The sequence below is a fragment of the Tachysurus vachellii genome, chromosome 12 (assembly GCF_030014155.1).
Source record: "Tachysurus vachellii isolate PV-2020 chromosome 12, HZAU_Pvac_v1, whole genome shotgun sequence".
Lineage (NCBI taxonomy): Eukaryota > Metazoa > Chordata > Actinopteri > Siluriformes > Bagridae > Tachysurus > Tachysurus vachellii.
Window position 1 is genome coordinate 7,104,471 of NC_083471.1, and position 25,478 is coordinate 7,129,948.

At 39.7% G+C, this 25,478-nt stretch overlaps 3 protein-coding genes across 6 annotated transcripts in view; 2 read left to right on the forward strand and 1 right to left on the reverse strand.

Annotated features, from left to right (window-relative positions):
* Nucleotides 1–426: 426 nt before the first annotated feature.
* Nucleotides 427–6,391, forward strand: nr2e1 (nuclear receptor subfamily 2, group E, member 1). 2 transcript variants are annotated; one of them, XM_060883544.1, is made up of 9 exons: nt 427–484; nt 3,228–3,373; nt 3,858–3,945; nt 4,082–4,317; nt 4,481–4,627; nt 4,706–4,802; nt 4,940–5,089; nt 5,490–5,595; nt 5,933–6,391. In XM_060883544.1, the coding sequence occupies exons 1-9, from the start codon at nt 427–429 to the stop codon at nt 6,093–6,095; spliced, it is 1,191 nt and encodes a 396-aa protein (XP_060739527.1). In that variant the 3' UTR covers nt 6,096–6,391. The 2 variants fall into 2 exon arrangements, with proteins under 2 accessions (XP_060739527.1, XP_060739528.1); XM_060883545.1 differs by having other exon boundaries at nt 427–451.
* Nucleotides 6,392–8,920: 2,529 nt separating this feature from the next.
* Nucleotides 8,921–24,441, reverse strand: snx3 (sorting nexin 3). The gene is made up of 4 exons (XM_060882818.1): nt 24,228–24,441; nt 15,203–15,298; nt 13,819–13,943; nt 8,921–9,775 (listed from the first exon to the last, which is right to left on the reverse strand). The coding sequence occupies exons 1-4, from the start codon at nt 24,387–24,389 to the stop codon at nt 9,670–9,672; spliced, it is 489 nt and encodes a 162-aa protein (XP_060738801.1). The 5' UTR covers nt 24,390–24,441; the 3' UTR covers nt 8,921–9,669.
* The window catches only part of afg1lb (AFG1 like ATPase b), a 30,953-nt gene continuing 29,879 nt past the window's right edge, over nt 24,405–25,478 (forward strand). For all 3 annotated transcript variants that reach the window (XM_060882814.1, XM_060882817.1, XM_060882815.1), the window contains exon 1: nt 24,405–24,934. In XM_060882814.1, coding sequence (XP_060738797.1) covers nt 24,850–24,934 — 85 coding nt within the window. In that variant the 5' untranslated portion in view covers nt 24,405–24,849. The remainder of the gene's footprint in view (nt 24,935–25,478) is intronic.

The window sequence follows — 25,478 nt, forward strand, 5'->3', positions numbered from 1 at the left end:
CTTGTAAGTGACTGTGTGTATATAAGTGTGTATATGTGGAGTTGTTTTTCTTTCTACTTGGCTTCTGGTTCCTGTGTGAGGGTTGTAAAGGTGCCTGGGCGCACATCCACCGGTACACGCAGCAGTTTTCCGCTGGAGAACCTGCCTCGGATCTTAGGGAGATCAGACAAACAACACAAACTCATCAGAAGTCCGGATTCTGGTTTTCCTGAAGAGCGGAAAAAAGGGGTCTGAAAAGAGAAGACTGGTTAAAAATAAAAATAAAAGCAGACTTAAGAGACCTGCCTGCTGAATAATCCAGCACAATCCAATTGAGTATATAGTTTTTTTTATTTAAAATAAAAAATTGTTTTTCTTTTAATTCATTGAAATCTCAGCGGTTGAAAGAGTTTCCTGATATCAGGGAAAGAAAAACAGAAGGCCAGGATGAGCAAAGCTGCCAGTTCAACAAGTGGCTGTTTGGATATTTTAAATGTCAAATCCAGTAAGTAATCTACTTTTACTCTCTTCACACAAACTCTACAGTTACACTTACTCTAATAGGTGAAATTAACTCCTTATATATTTGTTCGTTCATATAATATTCAAACAGGAAAATAATTCTATTGATTGTTATATGACATCTAACACGATTCCATGTTATAAATTGTACTAATGCAGTATTTGTGAATGGCTAAAACTTTTTTCCTTTCAATATTCTTTTTGGCTTAAATTTAAACTAGGATATTCTGTACAATGATTGTGAAATTCGAACTTATTTATCTTTTATGAGTTATTATAAGGTGCACTGGGATGAAATCGCTTTCTTAAGATTTCTCATTTCGAAAAGTCTCATCATTATTAACTTTTGGTTTAACGACCATTGAAGTTGATACACTGATAATTGCCTAAGCTGGTTTGCTTAATTAGGGATCCTGTGTGCATGCTGGATATTTGTGTGCACCTGTCAATTTGTTTCAAGGAAATGAAATTACACGTGCAAAAAAAAATAAAAATAACAATAATAAAACACGAACAATAAATAAACAAAACAATTAGCATTCTACAGAAATCATCCTAAAACATTTTTACACTATTTCTCAAAGGCTCTGTATAAAAATAGACTTCTATCATACATACATTATATATTTTAATATCATACATAATTAAATATATTTAAATTAATTATGTACTGAGTATAACCGGTTCATTTGTGTGCGTAATTCGATTTTAAATAATAAATGGTGCGCGTAATGGGGTAAAAAAGTGAATCAGCCGTAAATTACTGACAACCTCCAGACAAAAGTTTAAGCATTTAAAAGCACTATTTCCTCAAAAATCGTTTGAGCTAAAACTCTTTAAGACCGTTAAAAATTGTTCGTCAATTAATAAATAGAAATGGAAATTATAGAAATTATAAATAGACTTTCTAAGCTTTTTGGAGTTCACAGTTCGTTACATCCTCATGATAGTCTCTCTGTGTGTGTACTTTTTAATTCATTAATAATAATAATAATAATAATAATAATAATAATAATAATAATAATAATAATAATAATAATAAAAAAGCAAATTTCAGGCCTAAATTCGCAGCTGCACCTAAACCCCTGAACCCTGAAGCTGGTGACTGAAAACAAAAGTGATCTCTGGGAAGTGGCTTGGAGTAAATACGGCACCATGTCGGGAAAGTTTGCAACACACACATGAAACAAACTCGCCTTCTGTAACACTGACGGGAAAAAGATGTACATAATGATGCACATCTTTCTTATCTACACTTATAACTTAATTATAATGACGTGTGATGCTGACGACGGCGTCGTTAAAAATGTTCTGCAAGTCTAGAAAAAGTTGCAATCATTCTGTAGCTGTTTTTTAACGGTGGGTGATGAATGTACATTTAAAGAACATGATAATATATATCTGATCATCAAAATAGAAGCATGTGATAATAATAATAATAATAATAATAATAATAATAATAATAATAATAATAATAATAATAATATACCGCATTATTCCTGCCTAATTTCTAAGAACCCTCAATACAATCATTCTTGTATTCTTATTATATTTAAGATTTTTTTTTTTTTAGGATTTTTTTTTTGGTTTCATTTGAATCAAAGATTACTTTGTAGAATAATTGTAGCATCGCTTGAACCTACTTAAAACTATAACATTTAAAGATGAGTGTTATTATGCTCATTATGATTATTATAGTTGCAGTTACAATAAAGGATCAAATTTGTAAAAAATTTCTTTATTTGTTTTTTAAATGCAAATAATTTCATGGAAATTACTTTGGAACGAACTATAATTTAAAAAGGGATTTCTCCAAATAGCAGAAAGCCGAAAGTCATTGTTTTGCACTGAATGCTTGCTGAGCTTCCTCTGAATTCCCATGCTACCGTTTTTAGGACGGGTCAGTGCGAAATCAATGAGCAGGTGGACATATGTCAGTAATTACACGGCCGTTTCTCTAAACAACACCCCCACTCCCTCCCCATATACATGCAAATATACCTCCATTAACGGATTTAAATACGGGAGGAGGTGGAGGGGGAGCTGAAAGTTTTATACAACACACGAAGAAAAAAAAACATCACAATTTTCATTTACTTCATCCTCATTTGCATACACTTCATTGGAGGCGCGTATTGACTCTCGGTCCGCTGTGTCACTCCTCTAATCCGCGGGGCCCAGAGACCGCGCGCAGAAAAGCAGCTGTCGAGCTTCATTATGAAGCAGCACTGGCAGTTTGTTCAGATTGGTCCAGTCAGACGAGGCTCAATGGGGTGAAATCATTAAGTTAACACTTTCCCTAATGTCGCCTTTGTGCGCGCGCCATTGTTTTATTTGGAAACCTGCGGCACGGCGCTAACCTCAACAAAACGCACCATCAGCGCGGGGCCTGGATTCCCACAGACACAAAGCTGGTCATCAAAGGAACGTGTGTTTAGGCAGGTCTCACATGGGACGATCGTACAGACAAGTTTTATTTTCGTTTATTATTATGACTTTATGCGCTACGCGTATACAAACTCACCTGACATCTGCATTCTAGATATTAGTTGAATGATGAGAACGTAACTTTTATTATTATTATTATTATTATTATTATTATTATTATTATTATTATTATTATTATTGTTGTTGTTGTTGTTGTTGTTATTCTTATTTATTTATTTTGTTCTATTATTATTATTATTATTATTATTATTATTATTATTATTATTATTCATTCCCAGGTCGGATTCTGGATATCCCGTGTAAAGTGTGTGGAGACCGAAGTTCAGGGAAACACTACGGAGTTTACGCATGTGATGGATGCTCCGGATTCTTTAAAAGGAGCATAAGGAGAAACAGAACATACGTCTGCAAATCCGGCACTCAGGTGAGACTCGGATCCTCATCGACCTTCTTTCTATTTTTTTCTTAAGCAAAGAGCGCATTATGTAATTTGAGCCCCTCCAGTTCCCCGGAAGGAAGAGGTTGCGTCTATTTTCATAATTGGAAGATTAAGCAAGAAGTGAGCCTCCTCCCGTGCCTTTGAGAGCCCTTTGGTCCGTCTAGTGTAACAGGTGTAATCCAATCTAACTGGCTGGATTTGGAGAGCAGTAGGCGGGAATGAGATTATTGGCCAAGCGGCAGGGGAGCGAGTCAATGGCCGTCATTACTGCACCATTTCCCCCATACCTGTGGAGTGTCTCCCTCCCCTAAGGAAGGAAAGATGTCTCTGTGCTCTCTCTCTCTCTCTCTCTCTCTCTCTCTCTCTCTCTCTCTCTCTCTCTCTCTCTCTCTCTTTCTCTCTCTCTCTCTCTCTCTCTCGGATCCCTTGCTTCTCTAATTCCTTTCTTGTTATTTTTTATTGCACTTAGGGAGGCTGCCCGGTGGATAAGACGCACAGGAACCAGTGTCGCGCGTGTCGCTTAAAGAGATGCCTGGAAGTGAACATGAATAAAGACGGTGAACAGACTAATGATCTTTGCTTGTGGAAAAATAAAATGATGCGTTGAAATCAATGTGTACAGAAAAGAATATATTTAATACGAGCTATTTGTTTTTTTCCCCCCACCCTGCATGCTGAATTTCCCCCGAACAGCCGTGCAGCATGAGAGAGGCCCGAGGACGTCGACCATCCGCAAGCAAGTGGCGCTTTACTTTCGGGGCCACAAGGAAGTGAACGGATCTTCGTCACACTTTCCCAACACGTCCATCCCGGGGCTGCACTTCTTCACCACAGTCACTCAACTCGAGACTCATAGTCTGGAATTAAACACGCTACCGAGCACACCGGAGCGCCAGGGCATGGTGGGGCTCGCACAACCCACTCCTAAAGTAAGCCAGATATACACTTGGGTGTGAATGAGTGTGTGTGGGTGTGCGTGTGTGTGAGTTTGTGTGTGTGTGTTAGTGTGAGTGTGAGTGAGTGTGTGTGAATGAGTGTGTGTGAAAAAACCTGAATTTTTCTCAGCTTATTATCATCTCATGTCCTCTTCAGTATCCACATGAAGTCAATGGCACACCCATGTATCTGTACGAAGTGGCCACGGAGTCTGTGTGCGAATCAGCCGCACGCCTCCTGTTTATGAGCATCAAATGGGCCAAGAGCGTTCCCGCTTTCTCCACACTCCCTTTACAAGATCAGGTAGGCACACTTCATAAATAAAGAAATCTACACAGTCAGTTTTTGGAGTCTCACTTCATGAACATTATTGTGATGCAGTTGATCCTGTTAGAAGATGCCTGGAGAGAGCTGTTTGTTCTGGGTGTAGCACAGTGGTCCATTCCAGTGGACTCAAACACTCTGCTTGCTGTTTCAGGTAAAAATGAATACTCAATGTATATTAAATATGAAGCATTAGAATGACTCTGTTTTCAATTTTACGCACACACTTATTTCATAACTACATAATCGCCAAGCTCCTCACAGTTCCTTCTATATCCTGTGTTCCTTCAGGGATGACCACAGAAAACACGGACTCCCAGAGGTTAAACAAGGTGGTCTCAGAGATCCAGGCTCTGCAGGAAGTGGTGACGCGTTTCCGGCAGCTGCGACTGGATGCGACGGAATTTGCATGCCTCAAGTGCATTGTTACCTTTAAAGCTGGTAGGTTTTAGCTCGAAAAAGTCCCTGCTTATATTGATACAGTTCATGCATCAACATGTTTAAAATGAATAATAATAAAAAACAATCTATAAATAAATATAATAGAACACTCTCAAAAGCAGTAATCAGTAACCAACAAAAATTTGGTGTTTGGTTTGAGGGCATTATTGCGTCAGGTACAGTTTGTGTGGCTTTATGGAGCATCTCTATGCTCTATGACATACAAATACTGTTCTGTACCAAAAAAATTTAGTTGCTGCAAAAGTATGAAACAGAAGTCATAAAATAAACATCTCCAACATTTTTACCAAAAAATGGAATGTATTGCATGATTTGTACATGTACTAATTTGCATCAATAGCCTACTAAAGGTGCTTTGTTTGCTTGGTTTGCGTCATAGTTCCAACGCACAGCGGTGCCGAACTGAGGAGTTTTCGAAATGCCAGCGGAATTGCGGCGCTCCAGGACGAAGCACAGCTCACGCTCAACAGCTACATCCACACCAGGTACAACACAACAATGTCCTGAGTAAGGGTATGGTGGGGGTGGGGGTGGGGGATTAAGGGGTTTGCTGACAAAGGAAACTAATCACCAGAGGGTTGGAGCGATGCATGAGGCAGAAGGGTGAAGCAAATGTTAACAGCAGTTAGCTGACACTGGAGACTCCTTTCTCAAATGCTGAATAAATGTCATCATGTCAATCAGCAATTAGAAATTTATTTTAAAAAAAATCTGTTGATGCTCATGAATAAGTGGTTTCTATGGAAACACAGATCATGTAAACTATGCAGACCAATCAGAATCAGGCATTATTTCTAAAGATCTTGCATCTTTTCCTTGTAGGTACCCAACTCAGCCATGCCGCTTCGGGAAGCTGCTGCTGCTTTTGCCCGCGCTGCGTTCAGTCAGTGCGTCGACAATCGAAGAAGTGTTCTTCAGGAAGACGATCGGAAACGTGCCCATCACGCGGCTTCTCTCTGACATGTACAAATCAAGCGACATTTAAGCTCTTTCTCTTCCAACTAAGAGGACTCTGCAAAAGTGACAATGTAGAAGCACAGAAACGACGTACTGTACCAAAAGGAACGGCTTTAAGGAAAACATCTGGAAACATCATCTACAGCAGACAGCGTTAAAAAAGGAAACGCTGGAGAAACTCTATGCTGTAAAGACTGGTGGCTGAACTGAAGTTCTGTTCAGTGTTGAGAAAAAAATGTTACACTGTGGACTACAGGATACTTTGTGACTAATTTCCAATCTAATCTTTTCCAATCTACTTATTGAGATAACCTTCTTGATTGATTTGCCCCAAAAATGTACATTTTTTTTTTTTTTTTTAAATTATGTGGTGGACTCAGATATGTACAATCACAATAATGAGTTCTCATCGTTACAGTCTCTAGAAGACCAATGAGCTTTTCTACCAATGCTTTTTTTTGTTTGTTTGTTTTTTTGGTTTTATTTCTGTCGTTGTGACTGAGAGCTATGGCAGAAACCAAAAGTGATTTTTAGAGAGAGAGAGAGAGAGAGAGAGAGAGAGAGATTGAATCCAAATGGCTTGGCAGACTTCTTGATGGAGTCGTTTCAGATGCACCTGGAGACATTAGCCAGGTGATGAGGTGATGATGATTAGGAGAACATCTCAGTTCCTTTGCTGGAAAACCAAAGGCTCGTGCATCTAATCTGATTGAAATACAAATGGGTGAAAGCACTACGTCTCTTTTCCGGTCCAAACCGAACGTCGCTAGAGCTCGTACTGAAGTCGTCAGGAGTGGAAAAAAAAACATGAGAAATGCATTTGTTACAAAAAATTGTACTTCGTCCTGAATCACAATCACAGTTATGAGAATTTGACTTTCTTCTAGTGATTAACACGACTTAGGTGTTCATTTGTTCTTTTAACTAAATACTGACCCCTGATCTCCTCAGCTCTGTGATTCGGATTAGATCGGACCCCAGAAAAATAAAGGAAATAATCAAAGCTCTCATTTCACTCATCCCTATTATTTAGCGCACATCTCTCTCGTCCCTGCTCCAGCGAAACTGGATGATAGATGAACGGTGAAGCTACATCCTGAATCGGATACGCTGCAGGTTTGGATGGAGCTAACGATGGCTGTGGCGTGACGTCACTCTTCCATGCCATTAAAAAAAACATAAAACTGCCATTTTCTGTTTTTTTTTGTTTGTTTGTTTGTTTGTTTTAATGTTGAGTAGTTACTAACACACATCCAGAAACATGTTCAGCACTTGTATTTTTTTGTAGTTTGTAAATATATTCCTTGTTGTAAAAAGTAATAATTTTGTGAAAAGTTGTCTAAATATTAGAATAAATATTGAATATTAATCTGTTGCCTTGCAGCTTTGTTAAATATTTAACCCTGATTTTTGAATCCTGTAATTTTTTTTTTATTTTATGATCGGGTTGAGTTCGGTATACTCGATCTTGTGCGGTGAAAGATCCACATCTCCCCCCACCTCTAAGCTCACGCTAAACAAGGACATAGAGAGGTTCATGTCTGTCCTGGAGTGCATATTGAACCATCAGAGCTACAATACACCCAGACCTTGAGTTAAGTTGCTGTTCCTCGGGCTTCAAGCACTCTTTGATAAATCAAGGGCTTTGGCCAAATTGCATTTTTTAATCTTCATTTTTGGATAGAGGAGCAGCACAATGGAAAGAATCATGATTGCAGATGACAATGTTCAATCCAATTTAGCTTCTTCCTTTAATGTGGTCTGCAATGGCGTGGAACGAACCGCAAGGTTACTGGAACCAAACAGACGCACCTTTCACCGAGTCTCTTTCCGATGGAGCTGAAGCCAATTTGTAAATATTATCAACAATCTACAATCCACTTGCAAGTCTTGTACAAGGCTATTACCTTAGCATGTCACATGTCTTCGGATTTATAACATACATGTGTGCAGGTACCCAACCAGTCAATCAAGTGGTGGCAAAGCACATTAAAATATAAGGATTTCAGTTACCTTTTGCTAACGCAAGAGATCGGTCACATACCCATAGAAGCATCTGAAACTGGACCACATGCCAAACCATCAGGCTACAAATGTACTCGTTAGCTAAGGTCAGGAATCTGAGGCTACCATCAGAAGGTACTGTCAGCGTCACCCAAAGTGGACAACCTGCAGCGAACCTACAGCGACTGTAGCCACCATGTACAGGTATTAGTGCTAAAGTGGCCAGTGGGTGTGTGTATTATCAAATATTCTGATATTTTTCTCTTAGGCAATCTGTAGAAGAACGTCAATAAAAAGGATATGAATAAATACAAAAAATATAGAATCTCATTAAAGTTTTCCCCCCACAACAAGCCACCGCTTCACTGTGTCTTGGGAGAGGTTTTCCAAATCTCTGGAGCTCTACAGGATCCATTTCCTATCCAAGAAGTTCCTTCTTTTTTTATCACTCCATCCTGTGGATGGGGGTGGAGTCATTCTGGAAGAGACCACTGTACATGTTCTTATCCTGACTGTGTATTCTCAAAACCAGATTATACGATGGAGGATGACGGCACGCCAGACTCGCCAAACAGCTTCGTATACAATCGTAGCGATGATGAAACAGACTGCGGATGTTTCTTTGCACGAGCCTTGTGTTTTGTTTTTTTTTAACACCAATCATCCGCAAAGTCTGTTTTACGATCGTTCCGACAATCCTTGTAGCTGTTCAGCGGGTTTGGCGTTAGTTACTATTCGTGCGTTTTAGACACAACATCTAACAATGTAACTATGAGACATTAATCAAAAACAAAAGTGTGTGTGTGTGTATGTGGGTGAATGAGAAACACTTACAGGCTGAGAGGAGTGTGTGTTTGTGTGTGTCAACAGTTTTATTGGAAAACCTTCAGAAACAAATAATGGCACAGCAATATACAAATCAGGGAGCAAGCCTTTTTGTGTTTACATGGACTTCAATTAGAGATAAAACCAAAACCAAAGCAATTCATTGAGGCTCAGCTCAGCTGCATGGTTCTTACAGTTCACACGACTTCATGTCGGAGAGGCGACAAGTTTTTTGCTCCGTGAGAGAAAGAAGAGTCCTAGCTTTGTGTTCTCAAGAGTAGTGCAAGTGTTAGACGGGGGGGGGAAAGAAAAGAAAGTGCCTGAAAAGATTAAAGCCAGTTAAAGAAAAATAGAATTAATTCCAATGACAGTAAATTAAGTCATAACGTTTGCAAGTATATATATATATAGAAACCTTTTTGGTTTGTGTGTTTTGTTTTCTTGCAAAAATATCCTGAGCCTCTAAAAAGTTAGTGTCGCTTTTAAGCTAGCATGATATCCGCAAACCTAACAGATGAGACGCCTCGTTTTCGTCTACGCTTTAGAGACGATTATCGGTTTAATCCGAGAGAACAAAGTGATCTGTAGTGACAGAGTTTTGATGATTCAATCTACAGAGAGATGTTTGAGCGTCAGAGGCTTTTTTTGGGGGCTCAGGACCATATGCAGTGTGAATGGTTCAGAAGTTTCTTGCTTTCTGCTTGTTTTTGAATCCCAAGTGAAGAGGAGTTCAGGTCGGACGAGACGAGTCATGTCGTGTGCAGATTCCAGGTTCAGGCGTGTCTGATTTTGGAGGGAGTGTAGTTTTTATCCAAAGATTCGTCCTGAAGGAACATGTGCAGGCAACGCTCGTTCTGGGCCAACGGATGACCAGCCACTCTGAGAATGAATCACAGAAAAGAGTTTAGTCAAAGGTTACAGGTACGAGGACACATCAGGAAACACAAAATTAATAAGGTGGTGATGAAAACAGACACCACAGGAAAACTTCACGGTGAAACGCCATTTAGGAGAAAGATCTGTAATATTTTATTATCTTTGGAGCCTGATCTGTTGGAGAGTTTATTTAGACCAGTGCTGAATAAAGGATTAAAGCGCTGCTGCATCGCTGCAAGCTCGGCTTACATAGTGAAAGGAGGGCAGGGCTAACAGGCGCTGAAGTCAGGTGAGAAAATATTTTAAAGATGGCCGACGACAACGTGTTTTTCTTAACCTAGCAGAGGTGCGTTACAAGTGTTCAACATCATTCACCATCTACTGGCTTTTTCTACGATACAACCCTTTATACCGTAGACACTAAAGTGCATAGTGCAAGTGTGGAGTACGTCATTTGGGATGCAGCCATTAAGCTGTAACATAATCAGCATGCTCATCAGAGAACGTAGGGGAAAAAAGGGAAAGTAAGAAAGAAAGAGACGGTGAGTCTCTGCCATATTAATGGATCTGTTCAATCATTTGGTCTCTGCATATAAGTGGATCTTTTCCATCATTTGGTCTCTGCTATATAAGTGGATCTGTTCCATCACTTGGTCTCTGCCATATTAAAGGATCTGATCAATCATTCGGTCACTGTCACATAAGAGGATCTGTTCGAACATTCAGTCACTGTCAAATAAGTGGATATGTTCCATCATTTGGTCTCTGTCATATAAGAAGATCTGTTCTAAAATTTGGTCTCTGCCATATAAGTGGATCTGTTTGATCATTCGGTCACTGCTATATAAGTGGATCTGTTTGATCATTCGGTCACTGCTATATAAGTGGATCTGTTTGACCATTAGGTCACTGTCATATAATTGGAACTGTTCCATCATTTGGTCTCTGCTATATAAGTGGATGTTGTTCCATCATTTGGTCTCTGCCATATTGAAGGATCTGATAAATCATTCGGTCACTGCCAAATTAAAGGATCTGATCGCTCATTCAGTAACTGCCATATAAGTGTCTCTGTTCCATCATTTGGTCTCTGTCATATAAGAAGATCTGTTCTAAAATTTGGTCTCTGCCATATAAGTGGATCGGTTTGATCATTCGGTCACTGTCATGTAAGAGGATCTCTTCGAACATTTGGTCACTGTCATATAATTGGAACTGTTCCATCATTTGGTCTCTGCTATATAAGTGGATTTGTTCCATCATGTGGTCTCGGTCATATAAGTAGATCTGTTCTAATATTTGGTCTCTGCTATATAAGTGGATCTGTTTGATCATTTGGTGTCTGCCATATAAGTGGATCTGTTCGACTATAGGACTTCCTTTAATGTCGTGTTCATTCTGCATGTAAAGTCATTGGGGAAAAAAGAAAGTACACAATCTTTCAATTCTGCATTTTATTCATCAGGGTATAAATAACAATTGTGTGCTCATCACCAACATATCGTCGCTGTTGGGCGGAAACCTCGTATGTCCAAATTTGGTCAATTTCATATTTTTCACATATCGGTGCTATTGGTCAGTCCCCACGTGGGTCTGTTATTTTTATAAGTTATTAACCAATCTAAAGTCTTGAAAATATCTTGAGCGCAAATCTCATAACTCCATTGGACACTTCAACTGTCCACCTCTTCCTCACTCCACGGGAGAGATTCGCGGCATATTTCTCCTCAAGACGAGTCGCAACGAATCAACACGTCTTCTGAGGTAAATGTCTTCAAAACACTGGGCTCAAAGAAAAAAAAATCTTGACCCCCGCTAGTTCTGGTGCTGAGGACAGGAATTTAGCGCAAGACAATCCACTGCAACGTGGACTAAACCCTGTGCACTGCAGATAAGGTACTGTGTTTTTTTAATTTCCTGAAAAATAACGGTTTTGGAGATACGAGGATTCCGCCCGACAGCGACGATATATAAACAAACAAATAACCTCAGGTGGCAACAACCGACATTCAGAAAGCAGATGAAGGAAGAAATAAGTACACCCTTCTTCCCTTCTTCCTTACATGATCATTAGGCAAGTAATTACAGCCAGGTGTTTCTAATGAACTCTGTAATGCAGAAGATTAGTTTATCTTTTGGCAGTTTGGTGTTCTGGAGCAATCATGTGTTTGTCTACATCACGCCAAGAAATAACGGCAATAATCTGTCATGACCCCAGAGAAGATCTTATCAGAGCGGTGTATAAACGAATGTCCTCAAACATCGATGAGCTGAAACAATGTTTGAAAAGAAAAGGCGGCCATAATCTCTCCAAATCAATGTGACTGATAAACGTACATTTATTTCAAGTTATTTTTACCAGAACCAGTTCAACATTTAACGGCAATTTCAGGGTGTACACATATTTGTTCCCACCTGTTTTTTTTTTTATGTTGGTTTATTTTAGAGAGGTGATCACCATCTGATGTTATCTGCTTGTGACTTTCCTGTACATATAACCAGAAAATCAGAAGAATTTGATTATCGAATGTGTGTGTAATCGAATTTTCACCCCTTTTAGCTTTCCGCAAAGTGCATCTTCGAATTAATTGGCGCCTCATAGCTGGCATATCTTTTTCTGGTTTCTACAGTTAAGTTTCTAACTGTTAAGAAGGATGAAGAGGACAAGATGTAGTGGAACACTAACCATTCATATGACTACACATTTGGCATAATATATCGTAATAACGCCGTGAATATATCAAGAGTTTGTCTTAATGTCAGTATTAAATTTTTTTTCCAACTTGCAAAACTACCCAACTTAAGGCAAAGCTGATATGGTGGGTGTTTACCGAAAATGGAAACACAGATCATCTCGATTGCACGTAATCACACAGCGACGCTTATGCATGCGTGCGCTGTGCGTCTATAAAGCGCAACGAGCGCGTGGACCCCTAAGTGCTATTAACGATGAACAATGACATTTAATTCAGGAATTTTTGTTAAGAAAGGGGGAAAAGGAGAAAAAAAAAACGGAGAAAGAAAAAAAAACCCTGTCTTAATTACTCGCGTATTGCTTCCGTCTCCAAACCTAATTTGCAGCGGCTCAGTTCGTATTAAAATTCAAACAGGTAGCGGCGACACATTTGCACATGAAACAAAGATAACAGGCAAAGTCTGCAATCAAAGCAAATAATTACAATCGCACTGTAACTTTTATTGTCTGAGCCGGTGGGGGAACGACACCTCGGATCAAAAATAAGCACGGGTGCACGTAACATCCTGCGGGGAAGAGGAGCGCGCGCCTGTAATTTCACTCGCAATTATCATAAATTACACAGCGAAAATAAAACAAATGTAAAAAAGTAAAGCTGGGTGCACTCGCGGCCTCTCATCAGTTTCGATCCATCGGTGGGTAATTATGAGGGACGGCAGAGAAGAAAATAAAAAAAAGGAGTGTAGAAAGTAGAGATATCAGCTGACAGCAAGGCTTGTAAAGAAATCTGATCCTCTGTTTAACTTCAACCTAAGAAACTTCAGATTAACTTCGGGAGAGGAAGAAGTATTGTTACTGCTCGTTCTTTTACAAGCTTTTACAAGCATTCCAGCGCGTTTTCTGCGACCCTGCTACGGAGCTTCTTTGTCGCTGACACAATGAGAGAAAAAAGCAAAGAGAGCTCAGTTTCAGGATTTAAATAATAATCATCATCATTTAGAACATTTGGACCGACAGGATTGGACTCGCAGCTGTGGCCAAATGACATGTTTTCACAACTACCAGGAAATAAGGACTCTTTTTGGACTGTACAGTGCAACCGAAAGAACGGAGGGAAGAATGAGACAACACAAAAGGACAACTTTTTTTTTTTTCTTTGAAAACTTCCCTGTGAGATTTCTGGCTATAATATGATCCGATCTGTAATGACTGATTTGCAAATATAGAAATCTTAACAAAAACAAAAAAAACCAACCACAAACTAAATTCGAGTAGCAAAATCAATGGTGTAAAATCAATTTGCACCTGAACATCTGACTTGTGTTTGGTTCTTGAACACTTTCACACCTACTTGTTGAGGAATTGCTCCAGACCTGCCCGTCGCTCCTCGATGAAGGAGTCGTCGAAAATGCCGTCATCTCCACGAAACGGGAGCTGTCTGAACAGGGCTTTCCCTGGCAGAGGAGGAACAACCACCTGACACACACAAACATGAAATAAATTGCTTTGGATGAATGTTTTTATTACTGAAACTCCTTTAAATCTGAAAGAAAAAAAAAACCTTTGTAGCCTCCTGAGTACAGGCGTAAGAACACAAACTAATCTAAGCCCCGACTTCTAATCTAATCTGCATGGATTTCTGCGCTTTTATATCTGGAATATACCATGGAGGTCAAACTGCTTATTTTTGATGATGTTTATGATGTTATAATGTATAAAGCATTAAATCAGGGACGTAAAGCGCCAACCAGAACATTTAGTGAAAATCGATCGAATCATTTCATTGCCATTAATTAAACAACATGAAAAGTGAAGAAAGCAAGCCAACACAAATTTAGAAATGAAGACAAATAAAATCAAGAAACTTAGGACTGTACACAAACCCCTGTAGCTGATGGGAGGATTCAGTTCTTCTGATTGTAATCAAAATAATTTATTATAAAATAAGTTTATCGACATAAAGGTGACAAATATCTTTCACTTCTGTCGTTCGGCCTTTACGCTGATTCTTCATTTCATGCTCCAAGCTGTCTGTTTTATGGAGTTTTGTGGGCGTCAACACATGTAACTGAGCCACGTCAGATGTTTGGACTTCGCATCTGATCAACGTACGTACACACGAAATCCTATGCATGGAATTTATGTCTGCATCCAGTATTGGGGAGCGTGTCGTCATCTGTGTTTTACTTTTATTCAGTATTCACCTCCATCACAAACCGTAAATTCAATCTTTGGGGATTTCTTGAAATTGGCGTCACGAATGTTGACCCAAAGCGACGCTGTGAGGAGGACACAACGTGCGCGAGATGTTTTTCCACCACTAATTGTAACGATATTGAACTTTTCTAACCAGGAAATTTCAAAATTTTAAAGATATCTATAGAAAACTGAACTCCAACATGTCCATACACCATCTGCTTATTATTATTATTATTATTATTATGAATATTATTATATCACCCTGATCCCATGTTTCCTACAAACACACTACAGACAATATTAAACTGTCGTCTCTTAATATTTAACAGCTGCCGCTGATTAAATTCTGTTTATTAATGTTAATTTGAACCCACCGGTGTTTCATCATCAACGGTGACGGCTTAAGTCACGTTGTTATTAAGCGGAGGACTAAAAATACTCCATTTTGTAAATATGTTTAGTGTAACAGACTGTTTAATGTAACTTCAAAGAAGTGTTCCTTCTTAGAAAGGACCATGGGCTCTTCTTTCGCTCACCTTGCTCTCTCTCTCCAGCTCGGATCGGAGCCACTCGAAGTCGCTGTATCTCCTCCTGACGGACGACTCCTTCAGCTTGAAGATGGGAAGGTTGGTCTGACGAGGACAAGAAGAGAAAAATAAACAAATGAACAAATAAATAAATCAATCAATATCAGCCTGTGATACACAAACAGGGAGTCATCGGTGATGCACGGAAATAAGAACGACTGAAACTGAAATTCTGAGCAGTTTTCGGACACGTGGTATCAAGTAAGTGGCGTTCAATATGCAGAAAAATAGCGCAAGGTGAAAAATCTGAGAACACACACACACACACACACACACACACAAACATTAATCAATCAGAGAAAGATAAAAGAAAGTCTCGATCTGCAAAATGTTTTGACCATCTGTTTATTGGGGACAAAAATAATACTCAAAAATGTTCCTGAGGCCCCTAATTGAAAATAGAAGGCTGAATCGTATCCCTTATCAAGCCCTGGTCCTTCATCATGCCATCTTCGTCCTCATCCCTCTGAATGATATAATAAGTCAGTCCTCACCCTTGAGAGCGCCTCTTCAGCTTTGTTTATAATGAACAACATTGATGAAACACAGCCATCCTGTTTCCCTCAAACCTTGCTCTAGCTTTTACCAGCCTTATCCCCCCAACCCCCCACCCCTTTTTTTTTTTACTCTCTTCACCTGAAGCTTGTTCCTTGCTACGTATTTCCTTTTCCTCAGAACTCCATAAAGAGGAGGAAAATTTCACACACACACACACACACACACACACACACACACACACAAAATACAAAATCAGTTTCAGCAACCTTGATGCTTTACGGATATAAAGATTCGGAAGATTCTGTTCAATAATTAGCGAATAAGAATGAAACGAACGTTTTAGATGTAAATCCTTCAAATAAAAAGAAAAAGAATTCTGAAATAATCAATTGGCTGCGCTTTCTTCTTAGAAAAGAAGTTAATCCTCAGGTCATCCCAGCAGGTACACTAAAACACAAGCACACACACAGACACTATACAAGGGTGTGTGTGTGTGTGTGTGTGTGTGTGTGTGTGTATTTGTCCGGGACACAACAAGCATCTCAGAGAAACTCAATACAGATGTGTCTCACTGGGATGGGGTTTAAAGAGGTGCTGCCTAAAGCTCTCATTTAAAGCCAAAAATTAAAAGCCATTTCAGCTTTTTTCTTCAAAATTTATGAGTTTTTTTGTGCCACTTGAATTGATCTGGGTTGCCAGGTCCTAGTTGTTGTGAATCTGGAATGCTCACTAATTTCCTAACCCTAACTTGCTCCCATGTAAACACTAAGGGGAGAAAGTGTGACCTATACATTCGGTAGTTTAAAATATTTTTGTACAGTTGAGCTGAAGATAGGATTTCACAGAACCTGGCAACCCTGACTACAGGCTTTTAATTTTAAAGTCAATTTTTTCCCCCCATTTCATTCAGTCCGGAAGCAGACGGGTCTAAGGCTATATGGCCAAAGAAAACAAGCAAAAGAAACTAAAACTGGAGCGCGACCCGTACCTGGATTCACCTAGAACAGGTTGCCTGTTCAGTTCGCATTAATCTATGCGTCTTTAGTACAGCCACCGGCGTCTATCTTGGCTCTTCCCAGTTTTCCTAACCTTGACGATCTTGTTCAAAACCCCAACCAAATGTAAAAAAAAAACAAAAAAAACAGCAAACAAAACAGCACAACAAAGACCCTGATTGGTTCGAGAAGATTTAACCACGCCCACACAAGCCCACTTCCACTTTCAATACATTCTGCTGGTCGAGTAAAACCAAAGCTGTTTATTCAGTTTATCAGAAACCTGCTCATTTCTGTCTTCCACAACTGATTCAGAGTTTGGAGATATTAAAAAGAAACTAACGCAAAATCGAGAGACATTCGGAGGAAACTGAGATTTTCCGAGACGTGTTCAGCCTCTTCCTTTCTTGTGTGGAACATGAGTAAAGCTCGCAGAGAAAGCATTACATATATAAAGAACAAAAATGTTCAAATAAATAAATGTAATAAAAAAAAAAAATAATTAAATTGCAAAAAATTTGTAAAAACGTTTATGCTGCAAATCTTTTTTCCACGTTTGGTGTTTGGTTAAAGTTGGTAAAAAGTGTCAGGTGGATAAAAAGACACCATAAAGACACAACAAAAAGAACGTTCTGACGAGGAGAAAATAACCCTTGTGGTACCTTCCGACTGTTTCATCAACGTGATGGAATTCACTTTTCTTTTTCTTTTGTTTTTTTTAAATCGTCTCGATATTTGCGGAAAGTTTCCATAGGTAACCGGCTAGCTATACGCCTTTAGAACAAACAAACAAGCAAACAAACAAAAGCCTGTTATGTGCCGTCCATCGGGGTCGTAGAACACCACAGAAACTAACTGGAGGAAGAAAACAGACTGCAAACAAGAGTCATGTACAAAACCAAACTTTATCATTTCGAAAAAGAAAGGGGGGACAAAAAGCGACAGAACGACGGCACTAACGGAGAGAAGGAGATCGTCCATTTTATACACATCAACCCAAAATAGCGGATTGTCTGATATATGTACTAAAAGCGCTTCTTTCTTCTTTCAGTCTCTCCTCAGAACTGTTAAAAGCCTCCACATGGCTTACACCGATCCCAGGAGAGGGGTCTCCCTCCTCTTATATTTAATCCCCCCCAGAGATGCATGTGTGTGCTGGGGGGACAATGGCGTGTCCTCATTAGGAGGAGAAGTGAGGGGAGTGGGAAAAGAGAGAGAGAGAGAGAGAGAAAGATAGAAAGAGAGAGAAAACCTGTGCTGAAAGGTCACTGTGCTCACTGTAAGGGGTTCAGCGCCAGCTATGCATTAGCTTTTAGTGGGCCGCGTCGAGTCAAGTTTAAGAGAACGCATTTGGGTTCACCGGCCCTTCTCTCGGTCTCTTTTTCAAAATAAAAGTAGCAGGAAAATGGATGCACAATGCCATCTCATCGCATCATATCTCCAAAGAGATGAGGAGAGGGACAATAAGAGCACTCGCACTTGATGCTTACAAACCCCCCCACCACTACCCCCCACTCTCTCTGTCTCTCGCTCTCAAAATCTACCTCTAGAGACTCTCACACTCTGCTCTCTCTCTCTCTCTCTCTCGCTTTTTCTCTCTCTCTCTCTCACATGAACTAGCTCTGGCAAAAAGCTGCTCCCTCGCTTTGTTCCCATAGCATCAACTCCCACTTTTGATACTGTCATCTCAAGTAGGATATGGTAGCCTTGATACAATATGGCCCCCATTACCATTAAAATAGTTGTCGGGGAGGATGCTGTAGACTTTGGATTACACTTGACTGGGACTGACAGCCTAGGCAAGCAAGCTATTTTTTATTAATGGCCAAGAGTAAGAGAAAGAGAGAGGGGTTTTTTTTTGGAAATGGAGGAAAGAATGAAAGAGGGATGAAGAGGTGGAGGTGAAAGGAAGGGTGAGAGAAAGAAGGACGGGGGCCGACGGGGGCGGATTCTCCTGTCTGTAAACAAAGTCCTCTCCCATGCTTTTTTTTTGGGTCAGACGACGCTCTGCTCCAGTTTTTTACTCTGTAAACATGCACGAGAGAGAGAGAGAGAGAGAGAGAGAGAGAGAGAGAGAGAGAGAGAGAGAGAGAGAGAGAGAGAGAGAGAGAGAGCGCAAAACAGATAGTCCAGGTCATATAGTGTCAAACACTTCAAGCTAACTTTTTTGGCATCTGCCTTTAATTAAAAAAAAAAAAAAGAAAAAAGAAAAATCACCTAACAATAAAGTACATTAGCGATGACAGTATTATTTTATTTATTTTTAATTAAGCACAATCCACTTTGATGACTGATACATTTTTAGCAGTTTATTTTCTTTCTTTTTTTTTTTTTAGATCACGGTCCATTCTCATTATTTCAAAATATTCGTATTCATTGCAAAATTCTTCAAAAAGAAAATTTACACGGACTGCAACACCAGATCTACCGCTGTCCGACAAACAAATGAACAACGAACAAACAAACAAACAAACAAACAAGCAGATCCCACAATGACGCTTTGCCGTAAAAGAGTCTTGCAAATGTCTGACTCTAAACAGTACCAACTTTTCCTGTTTTCGAATTTATCTTAGAGACAACAAGTAAAGAAAATGGGGGGGAGGGGTTGGGAGGGTATTGGGGTGCTTTTGGGGTGGAGTGGGGGTGGGGGGTTCTTCAGTAGGGGGTAAGTTTGGTGAAGGGGGTTCAAATGGGCTTCACCATCACCACTCATTCACTCCACGCCTCTCTCAATGAGCGGATTAAGAAGGCAGGCGTTCACACACACACGCACGCACGCACGCACGCACACACACACTCACGCACACTCACGCACCATCATCTCTGAGATGTGGGACATGAAACTCAACTCAATTAATGCACGAGTTTGCTGTTAACTTCACCGATCACGCTCACCTCTTTTGGCACACAAGTAAATTATTATTAAAAAAAAAACTGACAGCTCTGATGTCGTTCTCTGTCGACAGAGCAAAGGGAACGACGGTACCGAGAGAGCCGAATGAGAGGGGCACTCCCTCATGCAAAGCAGGGTCAGCGCGGGCTCCCTGGCACACAATAATGCTGATTACACGCATATGCTAATTATTACACGCTAATCAAGTACAGTAGCTTTAGATTCAGGCTCATGGCTGCCAACGTGTCGCACTGTAGGAAGAGGAAAGCTATAAATACTATAGGAAAAGAAGGCAGCCCGCACGCCGCCAGTCCGTCTGTCCCTCCATCCATCCCTCCATCAGTCCGTCCCTTCGTCGTCAAACACAAAAGCGTCTGTCAAAACTCATCAGCTACAATCTGAAGTAAAGGCCGCATCAGGAACAAAATTACTTCTTGTTCGTTTAGCGGTTTCACAGCAAGACCGACAATACTTCATCACTATTTTGAAAACAGCTACCTGATACCTAATCAAGATCCTTTAAAAAATATCTCTCTCTCTCTCAAAGACATCTGACCAGGTGAAATTCTAAGTTATGTCGAGTTAAAGGTGCTGTTCAGAGAAAATGAGAGAGAGAGCGACAGACAGAGATAGAGAAAGAGAGAGAGAGTGTTTGTGTGTGTGTGTGTGAGTGAGAGAGAGAGAGAGAGAGAGAGAGAGAGAGAGAGTGTATGTGTGTGTGTATGAGAGACCGAGAGACAGAAAGAGTGAGTGACTGAGTGAAATAGAGAAAGTGTGTGTGTGTGAGCAGGAGAGTGAGTGAGTGTGTGTGAGTGAGAGAGAGAGAGAGAGAGAGAGAGAGAGAGAGAGAGAGAGAGAGAGAGAGAGAGAGAGAGAAAGCGCAAGCCAGCACAGAATGGGACCAAGCATCATCACTGAAGGCTGAATGGGGTAGGGGGGTGTAAACATTTGAACAGGATAATCGGTCTCAACATTTTGTTTCTTTTGCATTCAGATTTCCCTTCAGGCGCCAGAAAAGATATTTTCCCAGAAGACAATTCGCACCGATCATCCCGTTCAAAAGTTTACACCCCCCTCTTAACGCATGGTGTTGACTTAATGATAATCTGCGAACATTTGCTCAGTGTAATTGTTAATCGTGTACGAGTCCCTCAGAGCCGCTGCATTTCTTCCACAGGTTTTTTTCACTGCTGATAAAATAATTCCTTTGACTGCACAAACACTTTCTCTAAACCTTTTCTCTATAAGGGAACAACACAAACGGGAGGTTTGTTTTTTGTCTTTCAGATACTGTATGTATGTGAGAACACTGGAGACCCAAACTGAACACACCTGGAACCAACACAGTCAATAACATAATTTAAAAAAAAATAAATAAATAAAATGAAAATTAGTCACAACTGAAAGTTTACTGTTAGTGTGTCTCTGGTGGTGGAGGTGGGGGTGTGGTTGTGGTGGTGTCGGGTGTCATGCGTCGTTTCCCATGATGCACCCTCGGAGCATTCAGCTGATCTTAGTGAAAACTGTGTGACTAAGATTACTCTGAACTCATGAGATATTCTGTAAAGATTTTTTTTTTAGCTGGAAACAATACCGTAGTTTCCGATGACCAACCACTAATCACCATAATTCCAACTGGCCAATCACTAATGGTTATAGTTCCCAATGACCAACCATTAATCATCATAATTCCAACTGGCCAATAGCGATCACCATGGTTTCCAATGACCACCATAATTACCAATGTCCAACCACAAATAACTGCATACTCCTATGACAGGAGTTTAGATCATTTTCCTCAAGCCATGTGTACAATACCCTCTTCCTTGCTTGGAGTTGAGTACAGTACCCTTTTGCTCTCAGTATTGTACTCTTCTTCTTCATTAGAGGGAGGGTACTGTACTCCCTAATTGGTGGAGTACCTGAGTACCAGTATTGTGCCATTTTGATACAGTATGTTTTATGTCCTTAGTCTTTGCTAGCCTTCAATGTCTAGTGTTCACTAAAAACAAATCTTGGTGGAAGGTTGTAATCTTGTCTAGCACTCCCTAGCTCAAGCTGGCACTTCACCTGCCTGTGTGCCCTGTCCTGAGATAGTAGAGCATCTTCTCATATCATCTAACTTCTCGTTTTTGGTGTGCCACTATGGTCAAAATTCATCGTATCTAAACCAGCAACCACCGTAAACATATGATCTAAACCCCTGCTATGACCAATCATTAATCACAGTGGTTCCAAAATGACCAATCACTAATCACCGTAATTCCCAACAACCAATCACTTATGACCACATATCATCAGATTTAGAATACTTTATTAATCCCCAGGGAAAAATTCCAATGACCAATTACTAACCAGTATTGTTCCCAATGACCATTCACAATAATTCCAAATGACCAATAACTAATCACCATAGTTCCCAATGAACAATCATGAATATATTCCTTTGACCAATCCCTATTCACTATAGTTCCCGATGAACAATGAAGTATTACCACATATTGCACCAAATGACCAGTCACTAATCACCATAGTTCCCAACGGCCAGTCACTAAATCACCATAGTTCCCAACGACTAATCACCATAGTTCCCAACGACCAGTCACTAATCACCATAGTTCCCAACGGTCAGTCATGAATAACCATAGTTCCCAACGGCTAGTCACTGAACCTTATTTGTTCTTCATGTTAAACACACTTCATAGATTTATTTACCAACTAATAAGTTAGTCTGCACTGCTTTCTAAAGGCCGTTTCAGTCTTAGTTAAACAAGTTACTAAGCATGCCCATTTCTGAATCATTTCAGGGAATCATTCTGATACAATCCAAACAAAAAGACTTGTGAGCCAACAAGACATACAGAAATAAACAATAGATGCGTGTGACTCAAGCCAGAAGAGAGTAAACTTTTGAACCCACTGACTTTAATACTTTAACCCTTGCAAATTGTTGCCTTGTTTGCCATGGCATGTGTCGACACTAGAGAGACAGTGAAAGATACGAAAGCAAGTTTGCACCAACAACAAACAGTTTAATGTTTGAAGCAGGAGTTTCCGAGTTGTAATATTTTGAATACTTGGTTGTCATGAATGCTCCACCTGTTGTAAAATTCACAGAAAATCATCACCCCTAACCTTAAAATTTCAACTCATCAGCTTGTGGTAGTTTTATCAACTACCAGTTTACCGAGTGGCATCAGATCAACATGGCTGCGCACATTGTGTACGGAGTAAAGTCCTGCTTCTCTATTTTTAAACAAACACTGTCTTTAGTTCAGTTTATATACAGACAAAGCACTTGGTTAAATCTATAACATTGACCATACTAATTGCAGTTTTGAGAAGGTAATCAACAACAACAGAGTTATCACTAATTGCTGCTAACACTTCTCACTATTGTCCACTGTTATACATTTACGGCATTTAGCAGACTCCCTTATCCAGAGTGACTTACATTTTATCTCATGTTTATACAACTGAACAATTGAGGGTTAAGGGCCTTGCTCAGGGGCCCAGCAGTGGCAGGTTGGTTGACCTGGGAATCGAACTCACAACCTTCCAGCTTAAACACTAGGCTAACACATCCCAAAATCATCTGTAATACACAGTGTACTTATACTTTTTTACATTTCTGACATTTCACAGACTCCCTTATTCAGTGTGTTTCATTGTTATTTCAATTTATACAACTGAGCAATTGAGGGTTAAGGGCCTTGCTCAGGGGCCCAGCAGTGGCAGGTTGGTTGACCTGGGAATCGAACTCACAACCTTCCAGCTTAAACACTAGGCTAACACATCCCAAAATCATCTGTCCTACACAGTGTACTTATACTTTTTTACATTTCTGACATTTCACAGACTCCCTTATTCAGTGTGTTTCATTGTTATTTCAATTTATACAACTGAGCAATTGAGGGTTAAGGGCCTTGCTCAGGGGTCCAACAGTGGCAGCTTGGTTGACGTGGGATTCGAACTCACGACCTTCCGATCAGTAGTCCAACGCCATAACCACTATTAAAGTGAATAGTAATAGTAACCATGAGTAAATACTTTCCTGACATCAAAACAAAAACACGCACATTAGTAATTACATGGTCACAAACTCAGAATCAGAAAGTTCTCATTTATTTTTTTTTATCTGATGAAATCTTTCCTTATTCGTGTAAACAGTATCAAAATGCAAATAAGAGCTTAGAGATCATGAATAGGCAAATTAGTCCCGTGACGTCATCCCGCGACTTTCTGAGCATGCGTTTACAGTGCAGTGAAGTGAAAAGGACCTTGTCAACAGTGAGGGAACTAATTTAACTAACATTCTAATTTATTATTCTAATTCGGTACCATTCATATATGTGTTATTTACGAATACGTTCAAGTTGATACACAAGCCATAAACAAACCGATGTTTAACCTGGAGTACCTAATTTATAGTATGATTTATATTATAATTACATTATATACTAGTTACTTTAGTCTGTATAATTCTTTAAAGCTCTAACAAATCGCCCGGTTTTGATTATATGGCAAAGAGAGACTCATCGAGCTAACATGCTAACAAGCTAACATGCTAACCAGCTAGCCGGCGCACCTTCAGTCTGATCTCGTATGTAGTGAATCTGCCCCGTCCGACTCCAACCGTCTCGGGATTGCTGACATCGATCTCTAGGAAGTTACTAGGAGGTCCGTAGGCATCGTTAAGGTTTTGTGGTTTGGCGTAAAGCCTCCGTGTGTCCGCTACGGTGTCCACCATCACTCCCCCGCTAACACCTTCACCTCCGACTCGAACTTCCGATCAGCTGAGACGCAGCTGACGCCTGAATGGGCCGTATTCCAATCCGCTCTACCCTGCATAAACACGCGCACTACGTAGCACTAACCCTAGCACCGTTGACGCCCTAACTAGTGCACTTCATCTCTATCTAGTGCACTTCATCTCTAATCTCAACCTGTTTGATCTCAAACCGAACACTCTCCAGGTTTCTCTGACCAAACTTCTACATTGATAACGTTTTCTTTTCTGAATTAATTACATAAATAATTTTCCAATCCCGGCTTTATTGATTTGATTCGATTTGATTGTCTTTCTATATGTTTACCGTACAAATATACATACATGCACGTATTATCCTTTTTTAACAGTAAACAAAGGCCTGCATTTCACATAAAGTTTAAATGTTTTGAAAATAAAAAAATAAAAAAAATAAATAAAAATGGCGGCGCTCATAACAGCAAGAGGAATCGTGGGTTATTTTAAAGCGAAGCCTTTATTTGAACGGTCTTTTAAACTACTGACAGGTATGTAAATTAATTTAGTGTGTGTACTGATATGCAAATTAGTATTGTACTCAGTATGGTATTACTCAATTCTCTAATTCTCTATTAATACGATAGTTATTAACCACAAAGGTTAGTTTGTGATATTATGAAATAATCACATTTTTTTAGCACTATATTTAATTTTCAGTTATTTTTATGCTTGAATTTAGGTTTTGTCTGAATAATATATATTAGTCAACATTTGGAGTGGAAAATTGTCCTAAAACCAAAAATGGGTTTCTATCACAATTCATGTATGTAAGTCTGTTATTTGAATTTGGATTTGAATTTATTATGTTGTCGTTAATTGTAATGTCATCCTTCATGGCTTTTGATGGTCACCACACAATATTGATTGTCATTAGGTACCAATTGACCTTTCCGTAATTGGGAACCGGTCATATTTTAAGGCTCTGAAAGGTTTACTTGAGGTCAGAAAGCATTGAATATGGCACGTTTAATAAGATTGCAGGATTCAGGGCCATTGAGATGCTGCAAGGTGGCATGATTCAGCTTGAAGTTG